We start from the raw sequence: 11318 nt of genomic DNA, 5'->3' as shown, positions 1-11318 counted from the left end.
ATACGGACAATGCATTATTGAACAGGGTTTCCAACCAAATACTATACCTCTCAAATGTAACGGAATGAGGAACACTTCTTATTTTTTTCAACTGCGCAACGATCAGCTATTGCGACTACCTCTCGAATACTATAACGTTTCCCATAGTAACCATAGTGACACACCCTACTCCCCTTCGACTCCCATAAGTCTTTGGGAAACGGAACTCGGTTTTGACAGCAGGAGTTGCTGGCGGAACTATGATACTGGAATGTACACCCAATCAACTTCCTGTATGGTATACCGTTCAGCTGACTATATTTGACTGCTACTTTTAGACTTTTCCTCATGAAATTTTCGTTTTTTTAGCAACTTTTGAGGACTGAAGTCACTAAGACAGATATCAGAGTTTCAGACTTTATATCCTTCAGCAAAGGCATGCTAATGTAAAACCTGTTATTGTAGCACCTTTTTAAGCTTGTAAGAGCAGTACTTAAAAGCTGTCCCTGTTTGGGGACTTTGCCCTTCCATTGCTTTTGACTTTGTCCAGATTTATTGCAGTAAGAAGTTGAGAGCATAACTCTCGTGACCAATATTTACAATTGCCCATTTTTGGGGGCTTTTGTCCCACCACCCCCATGTGTTAGCCTTTATGTGGATTTTTTTGCCCCTAAGGGGTTGTTGGGTATGTATGACAGTGACTTCTGCTTAACCCGAAATAGGTGCATTTCCCTGACGACGCGTCCACGCAATCCCATGATACTTTGGGAACGGAGCTGGTTTTTGACAGCAGGAGCTGGTTGCGGAAGTATGTGCTTGGAATGAATGAGGTGTAACCTGTCACCTGCATGTATTGCGTACCAGTGATGGGTGTTTAACCAGTAAGTGTGTATGCGTTTCTCTGGCTATGCTGAAGGTATTTGGCGGTATGATGGCAGCGCTGCTGCTTGCCGGGCTTGTGGCTCTTCTGTTGGGTCATTATGATACGACTTTGTTACGGGTACAGCGCGGTGGTGACAGTACCAATGCCGGTAGCAGCTCACTCAGCCCGAGCCCTGGCCCACTGCCCGACAACATTTTCTGGTTTGTACAGGTAAGGGATACTGGCGCCTGATGCCTTTATGAGCAGGATAAGTAAAATTGCGCAGCTGTATTCGGTCTTTCAGTAAATAGTTGCGGGTGGCATCTTTTCAGGTATACAAGGAAGAGTACATATGTCACTTAGAAACTTTTTCATCTCATTTGAGTGTCTTTCAGCCACTGTGTTATTCCTAGTAGTCCTCTGTGTTACAGACAGAATATTTCTGCGTGTTATCAGTTTGTGATAAATTATCTTTGGAAGTAGTAGCAGACCTCGCAACCAATTGGGGACAAATTTCAACAGAATCAGGGATAAGTCAAGAAAAAATCAGGGACACTTGTAAAATATTAGTGCTATTAACTTGAAACATTGACAGAATCAGAGCATATGAATTAATACACATTTTCTGAAGTAAAAGAAGTTTATAACTCTTAATTGTCATTATTCATTAAGTGTAATTCACCACCTTTCCTCCAACAGTCAGTAGTTTTAGGAGGGATTAAGAGGGACAGAGTTAAAATTTGAGTCAAAATCTGGGACGTCCCTGAAAATCAGGGACAGTTGAGAGGTATGAGTAGTAGCTGCCAGTGACTAGTAGTCTTTCATCAGGTGCGCGGTTACCGCTAACTTTTTGTAACATGAGCGTGATATGTCCTATGACAGAGTCCCTCATAGAAGGTGTTGTCTGAATTGTACCATTTGCCCATGGTGCAGTGTTGAAATCAAGAAATAATGAATCTTATTAATACACCTCCATCTAACAAGTCAGCTTGCAGCTTTATCGTTAGTCACATGATATATTTTGGTGTATAGTACGATATTGTTGTGAAATAAGATGCACAATGAGGCACAAAGTGACGTCTGGCACAAGGTGAAGTGTGATGATAACCTGTGGTAAAGCACACAACCAGGGAATGTTATTTAAGCTATTTGCTGGAACCACTCCCCAATACACACACATGTATTTTTGTTCTGTTGGAGTGGTATTAAATGATGCCTTGTATTTTTCTGATTGTACGATGGATGTAAAATGATGCCTTGTATTTTTCTGACTGTGTACTGGATGTGAAACAATATGTTGCAATTATTCTGATTGTACGCTGGACCAGAAATGATACGTTGTATTATTTTGATTTTATAATAAATCTGTAGGTCAGATCTCAAACAAATTAAACAGGCATTTTCCTTTCTCAATGTTATAAATTGCATGACCATTAAATGTTGTAGTAGATTATACTACACAACCATTATGTGGATGAGAATCATTAGTTAGGTTAGAGATAAATGATGAAAGAATGTTAACAAGGTATGGATGTACTTATGTGTTAACAATTAGAGAAACAGAATTACCTAATTAACTAAATGTATTAATTTTTGTAGTACTATGCTGCTAGCAGAAAATGTAAGGTATATTCAGAGTGGCATGGGCTTTTAATTATGTGTTTTAAAAGCAGTGATGGAAACCTTAATAGTTTGACTAATATCTCATAGGTTCATACTAGGCTCTCTGCCCTGGGGCATTTATAAGCCTATCCAGAGTGTGTTTGGCTTTCGCCACCCATTTTAAATTAATTTTGCTATGTCCTTTTTCGAGGTTAGTATACTGTGCCTCTGTCTAACAGTGACACAGAAGTGATACCCGGGGTAAACCTACGATCTCCCATCCACTCATCAAGATTTCTCTTGAAGAGAGTCAATGAGGGACTCTGCCTAACCTGGACTGGGATTTTATTCCAGAGTGAAGGGAGCCTCTGGGTTATGAATCTGTCCCTCCAGCATGCCCTATTTATTTCAGTGCTAAGGTTCAAGTCTCTCGAGCACGTAGCTCGATGGGATTTGGATTTTCTGAGGTGCAGCATGCCCATTAATTCCGGGTTGGACATGGCTTTATACGTCAGGCACAGATCGCCTCTGAGCAGGTGGTATGCCACTGAATAGAGCTGGAGTTTCGTTAACCGGGCAGCATATGGCATCTGTTTGAGCCCTTTGATCCTCTTGGTGAGGTACTTTTGGGGTCTTTCCAGTTGCTGCAGGTGTCTAGTAAGGTACATCCCAAAAGGGGCATTGTACTCAATTATGGGCCTGATGAGGGATGAGTAAAGAGGCACGATGACCTCCCCTGATCTAGATGTGAATCCCTTCATGATTAGGTGGGCTATATAAAATGTTTTTCTAACCACTTTGGCCACGTGGTTGTCAAATGAGAGATTGCTATCAACTTGGGTCCCTAATTACTTCTTCTGTACTTAATGGATTACCACCTATGTGGTAATTTGTGGGCACTTTGTTTTTGCCAAAGGGGATGACTATACACTTTTTGGCATTTAGCTTGAGGCCATGGCTCTGGCACCGGTTGTCTGTTTCTATGAGGCCCTTTTGGAGGATGCTTGTGTCGGCTGGAGAGTCGATTATGGCGCCCAGTTTGCAGTCATCTGCCAACTTGGTCAGCCACAGTCCTTCCGTGTTGGCCTGTACCTCTGAGAAATATATACCGAACAAGAGAGGGCCAGGACTGAGCCTTGTGGGACGCCACTTGTAACTGGTTTGGAGTCTGACATGGCTCCAGCAATTCTAACCATGTGGGTTCTGTCCTTGAGCCAGTTTGCAGCCCATCTAGTGATATAGGGGTTTATATTTAAGCTGGTGAGCTTATCTATAATACCCGAGTGGGGTATTGTATCGAAGGCTTTTGCGAGGTCCAGGTAGGCTGTGTGGACCACCTTCCCCTCGTCAATGGCCTTGGTGACTGTTTCAAAGAAATCAACCAGGTTTAAGAGGCAGGATCTGCCCTTAACAAAGCTGAACTGGGTAGGATCCAGTGTCTGTAGGTCCCCAATATCTTTATTTATGAGGTCTATGATGATCCTTTCCATAGGTTTGCAGACCAAGCTAGTCAGGCTTATGGGGCGATAGTTTCCAGGATCCGTTGAGGCACCCCCTTTGTGGAGAGGGACCACTGTTGCTGTACGCCACTCTCTGGGTACATATCCTGTAGTAAGGCTGAGATTGAACAGTAGTTTTATGTTTGGGTTTAGCTCTTCTTGGAGTTCATGTAGGACGCAGCCCGGGACACCGTCTGGTCCCATTAATGCTGTGTTTTTTGCTTTGGAGAGGGCAACTCCTACCTGAGCATCTGAGATGTCAGGGGGGCAGCACTCTGATTGCTCTGATACTGCTTTTCATAGGACAGAGTTTGTTTGTTTCTGACTTTCGGCTTTTCCCGTTTAGGGGTCGCCACAGCGAAACTCCGGTCCACTAATGATTGGCAGTAGAGTTTTATGTGCTGGCTTTGCCGGGCCTAACGCATAACCTTCAATGAAGGAACACCCATTCACGAATGTCGCCACACAGAAGACGCCCTAACTGAGGATCGAACGGGCAACATCTAACTGTGAGGCGACAACGCTACCGCAGCACCACCACCGCAGTTTTCATAGGACAGAGTACTGGTAGGTAATAAAAAGGAGAAGGGGGCTAGCGCTTGGGTCCATCTTCTTGATGGCTGTCCAGTTGAGGGGAAAGTCACCCAGTTTATGTTGCCCAATTTCAGTCTTCAGATTTCCATTTAATTCAAGTTTCTCTCCATAAGCGTCTGAATAACTGAGACACAGGCCTTTGAGGGGACCAACTCCTCAACAATTGTGTGCTCATTGATAGCTAGCAAGCAACATTTAAAAATCATTTTTCAGGGCGGGCAAGCCATCCTGCACCCGCCCAACACACACATGGGGAACTGCATCCCCTACACCTCCTGTTATTTATATATAGTGACAATCACACAGAAAGTGCAATATTTTAAATTCTGTACATAGGACTATTCCCATCCATCTGAGATTGAACTTTCTTTCTCATTTTGAACAGTACATTGAATAATTGAGACATTTGATTAGAGGAAATCAAAGAAATGTCTCTCAAGTTGTGACTCAGGTGGCCTTCGCCTGCCATTCTTTATTTTGAGTTATTAATGAGCCATTTGTTTTTAAGTAATTTGGACTAATATTTGTGCCATGGTCTTTGAGCTTCCTATTGGTGCTGAGTCTTTGATGCATTTGCAAACTGACTGACTCGCATAGTAGTGTGTATTTCTAATCCTTCTGTTACAACTGTTATCTTTATGGGAAAGTTGGTTCTATACCTGGCTGTGGAACACTGTTGCTTTTTAAATCTAATTTAAATGTCCAACTCTTAGTTCAAAGCACCACTACCTCAGTTTCCCTTCCTGTCTGCTTCTCTGTGTGCCGTTCCCTAACAACTTTCCTATTCTTCTTGCCATTGCTTACCTCCCTTTTTCTGTCTCCTTAGCCAAATTCAAAATCCTCCTGCTTAAAATTACCACCTCAATAAAAAAAATCTCAAAAAAAAATGGGTGACTTCACTCTCAACCTTCTTGGCTGTAATCAAAGCAATATCTTGAAAATCCTTAATGACTTCAAATTCACACAAATAGTCCCTAAATCCAGGAGGCCAAACCCTAACTCTTATCATCACTCACTTTTTGATCTTATTATTACTAATAACCCTAACATTATTTCTTAAATTGTCATTCACCCCCTTCCTCCACTTCCAGTCCATCTCCATTCTTCCCATACTTGATAAAATCCTTAAAATTAGTTTACAATCAACTCGCCCATTACATCTCCAAATACCCTCAAAACAGTATGTCGTTTCGGCTGGTAGGGGCACTTCTATAGCAGTCTAGACACTTACTGATGACAGCCTCATGGCTACAGACAAAGGCCTTATTGATCTCATGAGAGCTTTCAGTATGGTTGACCACAGCATTCTGTTAGATCATCTAACTGAAATTGGAATTAGCCCAGATACTGCTCCCTGGTTTAAACATTTTATTTCCAATCAGTACTTCTCTGTTCAGTTTCATGACATCTGCTCTGCTTCCACCCTTCTCTTTAAAGGAGTCCTAGAGGACTCTGTTCTGGCTCCCCTTCATTTTTCCATTTTCTTTAATAAACTTATCACTTGACCTTCCTCACCTGTCTTTCTTTTTCTCTCTCTCTCTTGCTTTTTGATGATGACGTGGTCTTATTTCAGTCAAACATGACTTCTTCAGCCATACAAGAACTACAAGCTGACTTCCTAAACCTCAACATGTCAAAGCTAAAACAGTGCTATTTGGTACCTCTTTTAAACTGCAAACCCCCATCCCCCCTCTCAATCACTTCTTATCCGTAACCTTCTTGGCAAACCCATTAATCAAGTCATCTTACAGTACCTAGGTATGTAGCTTGATCCCACACTGAACTTTCACCTTCACCTAGAAAAAAATGGAAAAAAAATTTCCTCCAGTTTTGATCCTATAAAATTTCTCCATTTCTCTCCAGACTAACCAGGAATGCCTCAGGCAAAGGCATTCTACTAGCACAGCTTGAATATGGACTTCCACAATTTGCAGCAGCAACTAAGAAAAACTCATCCACCATCCAAACTATAAGCAACTCTGTCAGCTGTTTTATTATATTTTTCATTAGCAGTAAGGATCATTGTATCGCACTTAGTAAAGACAGCTGCCTACTTGTCCAACAATGCGCCAGTGTGCTTCTTGGATCCCAACTCTACAAGCTCCTGAAAGAATACTCTTGTCTTTCCCTTGCCTTCAACATCTTCACATGACTCCCCACTTACAGTCTAAGAAGTCTTTACTACTCTAGTCCACTTCTTCAATGTCCCAGAACCAGAGATCATTGCACTAACCATGCTTTCTCCATTCTAGGCTCCAAACTCTGGAAATCTTTCTCTCCCTACTAATCTTAAAGAACTCACCTCATACCCATCATTTCATGCTCAGCTTAAAGATCATCTCGAGTCCGAGTCAGTGTGCAAATGCTTTCTTCCTGGACACATCACTGAATACTACACCCCCCCCACCACCACCACCACCTGTTTGGCACCTTTATCCTCCTCACATTATTTTTCTGCACTAATGTGTGACATCTCTTCCACAGTATATATATTGTATGTTAATTTCTGTGTGCCCTTACCTAACTTTTGCTGTCTTTTACACTTTGTGATCTATCCCTTCACTATTTCATTCTCTTTTTCTTCTTCCCCCCTTGCTCTAACCGTCCCTTCCTATTGTCACCTGTTCTGTGTACTTTATTTTTATTACTTTTATTGATGCATTGCTGTTTTCTCACAGCATTTTGTTTGCATTCATAATACTTCTTGTTAAACTGCTTTGTTTGGGCTGATTCCATTTGGATCACTGCTCTACCCCAGTTACCAAATTGAATAAATTTAAATAAATACATTTCTTTGATTCCTTTTTTTCAAAACTACTTGGAACATCAAGATTTGCAGTTATGTTACGCCAAGATTTGCAGTTATGTTACTAGCAAAAACTGAGGGTAATGCTACAAGTCTAAATTTCAAAATGCACTCACTCGAGGCACTCCTTAAAATGGAGAACATCAATATCTGTGCAGTGACTGAGACCTGGTTCAAGGCTCCAGAGAGCACCCCTGCACTACCAGGCTATAACTCGTACCACACTTTTCGGCCATGTAACCTGGACCGAAACACCAAAGGTGGGAGTGTGTCCATATTCATTAAGGATATCCACACCTCCAGGCTAGTTGCTCAGCATAATGCATCCGAAGTTATCCAAGTGCAACTAACTCTTGGCAAAGCTGCAATCCAAATTGTAGCTTGCTACAGCTCCCCCACCATGCCCTCTTTTCTTGATGTACTGGAAAATATTAGGGTTCAACCAAACACTCTAATAATGGGCGACTTCAACTACCCCACCATTAACTGGGAAAACTACTCATGTACCAACCCCTTAGCGCAACGCTTTCTGGAATTCATAAACTCCAATGCCTTAGATCAACTTATCCACACCCCCACCAGGGACAACAATATCCTAGACCCTAGTCATTACCAACATGAGTGACCGGTATTCCACACCTGAAGTCAACTCCTCGTTGGTCCGATCCGACCATAAGGTAATCACCCTTGATATTCACATCCCACCCCCACCCCCCATTAAGGAAACCACAGTAAAAAATTTCTACAAAGCCAACTTCTTGCTTCTTAAGACAGAAGTAGTGAACTTCATGACACCCATGCAGATGGACAATATAGTTACAACTGCTGAATCCTACAAAAATGCACTCTATAAGCACTTACATGAACCAAGACGCTATCTTCCAAAAAAAAGGAAGCCAATCTGGTGGTCCCCTGCCATAAACAAACTGTACAACACAAGGAAGAAACTGTTGCAAAAGAGAGTAAAATCCCATGAGTGGAGGAGCTCCCTGGTCAGCCTCAGTAAGAAGCTGAGATCCCTTATAAGATCCTCCAAAGCTAGCTACGAAAATAAAATCGCCACTAATTCCAAGGACAACCACAAAGCATTCTATAGCTATGTCAAGAATCTCAATGGCAACACCCAGATCTGCTCTGAGTTACAGCACAAACCACGAAAATTACAGAACCGACTGATATTGCCAACATCCTGGCAGATAGGTTCAGTGCTAACTTTACCACCCCCACCCCCACCCCCTAAAGGGCCCATATCTATACAGGAAGAATGCAGAGTCCCTGTAATCACAACTACGCAGGTGAAAGCTGCACTCTCTAAAGCCAAAAACACAGCATCCATGGGACCGGACAACATCCCAGGCTGCGTTTTACACGAACTTCAGAATGAACTGGCTCCCCACTTAAGCACCATGTTCAATAATAGCCTCGCATCAGGCTTTGTGCCCACTGAATAGCGCACAGCAACAGTTATCCCACTCCACAAAGGGGGAGCCACCACTGATCCCAGGAACTATAGACCTATTAGCCTGACGAGCCTGGTCTGCAAGGCCATGGAACGTATCATCATGGAACTCGTAAACAAAGACATTGGTAACCTCCAAACTCTGGATCCCACCCAGTTCGGGTTTGTGAAAGGTAGATCATGCCTCTTGAACCTGATCGACTTCTTTGAGACAGTCACCAAAGCCGTAGATGAGGGTAAGGTGGTTCACACAGCCTACCTTGACCTCGCCAAGGCTTTCGACACCATCCCCCATTCTGGAATTATAGCTAAACGTAATAAACTAGGCATAAATCCCTACGTCACAAGATGGGTTGCCAACTGGCTCACTGACAGAACCCACACTGTAAAAGTTGCAGACTCCAAATCTGATCTCAAACCAGTGACAAGTGGACTACCACAGGGTTCCGTCCTGGGACAGCTCCTGTTTGGTATCTACTTCTCTGAAGTACAGGCTAACACAGAAGGCCTCTGGCTAACGAAGTTCGCAGATGACTGCAAACTAGGAGCCATAGTCAAGTCCCCAAATGATGTGAACATCCTAAAGAAGGGCCTCTCTGAGACAGATGCCTGGTGTCAGAGCCATGGCCTCAAGCTCAATGTCAAAAAGTGCAGTGTCATCCCCTTTGGTAAAAACTCTGTACCCATGAACTGCCACATAGGCAGCAATCTACTTAACACCGAATGCGTGATAAGAGACCTTGGGACCCAGGTGGACAGTAGTCTCTCCTTTGATAGTCACATCGCCACAGTAGTCAAGAAGTCCTTCTACGTGGCACACCTCATCATAAAAGGGTTCTCATCCAGGAAAAAAAAGAGGTCATCGTTCCCCTCTACTCGACACTCATTAGACCCATTATAGAGTACAATGCCCCTTTAGGAATGTACCTCACAAGACATCTGCAGCAGCTGGAAAGGCCACAGAAGTACCCTACAAAGAGGATTACTGGACTCAAACAAATGCCCTACACTGACTGCCTCAAAAAACTCCAGCTTTACTCCGTAGCATATCTCATACTCCGAGGTGATCTCTGCCTAACATATAAAGCTGTGTCAAACCCAGAGCTGTTGGACATGCTACACCTTAAGAAATCCCAATCCCTCCGAGCTACACGCTCTAGGGACCTAAACATTGTCACCACAATAAACAGGACATGCTGGAGGGATAGATTCCTATCCCAGAGACTTCCCATACTCTGGAACAGGCTACCTATCTATGTCAAGCAAAGTTCTTCATTAGCACTCTTCAAGAAAAATCTTGATGAGTGGATGGGAAATAGGAAATACACCCCGGGGATCACTTCGGTGTCTCTGCTCGACAGTGGCACAGGAAAATAACTTTATTGGGTGGCGTAAGCCAGGGAACCTTGTTGGCTAGGCTTAAGTAGGCCCTTGGGCCGATAGCCTAGTACCTACCGATGAACCTATGAACGCCTAAGATAGTATGAGGCATCGCAACTGTTCAGTAACTGGCTTTTGTTGTCTACATTTCTAATGGCAAATAACAAATTAAAAGATTGCAGGAAGGTCGCGAAAAATGAACACCGGAAAAAATATACTTTTAAGTTAAGAACCACTCCAATCATTCATGTCACAATACACACACATTTTTGTCTTAATCCAGACTTCATCAGACATTGAAGTAATACACAGAGACAGACCATAAATAATACATTCAAATGTCCTAACTAATAAGATTGTACATTCAATAATCCTATTAAATACTTATAAAACATTGAATATATATAAATACTTTAATAAAACTCTATATATAAATCTAATATGTAAAAAATTATAAACTCAATATATATATATATATACACATACATACATACATACATATGAATATATATGAAGTGTCTGTACATGTGCACAGAACATCTTTCATGACTAAAAAATAAATGTAATTATTTTTTTCAACCTAATACGCCCATGTTTGTAAACCACAATTTCAAATCAAATCTAATGCAGTGCTTCCATCTAGTGGCCAAAAAGTAAATTGCACATACCCAATAAAAGTGAATACCTAAGGTACATAAAGATCATATCCTCCCCCCCCCCCTTAGACCCATTGTTTCTGCTGAAGAATTTAAGACTGTGCCCCTAGCTAAATTGGTGGATAAAAACTTAACAAAACACTGGGGCACTGAGTCTTCGATTCTTAAAGACTCGTGGGAATTCCTCAGAGGTATTGACTTGAATCAACCCTTTGAAAATATTATCTTTGTAACTGTGGATATCAAAGATTTGTTTACAGTCATTCCGCAAGATGTGGGATTGGAATGGCTAGAAGCAGCTTTGGTGGATAAGGGGAATGTAACCTCTGATGACATACATGTTATTTTACACCTGATGGATCTAATATCAAAAAATAATTTTATTTATTATGGTGATGAATATTTCCATCAGGTAAAAGGTGTAGCTGTGGGGGCTAATTGTGTCCCCACTTATGCAAATATCATCCTGGCATGGTGGAAG

General features: G+C 42.1%; 1 protein-coding gene across 1 annotated transcript in view; it reads left to right on the top strand.

Moving 5' to 3' along the window:
- The first annotated feature begins 283 nt into the window (after positions 1–283).
- Positions 284–11318, top strand: part of LOC122803835 (transmembrane protein 62-like) — a 32928-nt gene continuing 21893 nt past the window's right edge. The window contains exon 1 of the mRNA XM_044073519.1: positions 284–1072. Coding sequence (XP_043929454.1) covers positions 887–1072 — 186 coding nt within the window. The 5' untranslated portion in view covers positions 284–886. The remainder of the gene's footprint in view (positions 1073–11318) is intronic.

Source organism: Protopterus annectens, chromosome 6.part0, assembly GCF_019279795.1.
Source record: "Protopterus annectens isolate FY-2018-M chromosome 6.part0, PAN1.0, whole genome shotgun sequence".
NCBI lineage: Eukaryota > Metazoa > Chordata > Ceratodontiformes > Protopteridae > Protopterus > Protopterus annectens.
Note: the sequence above shows the minus strand (reverse complement) of the source record. Positions and strands in the feature narration are given on the sequence as shown.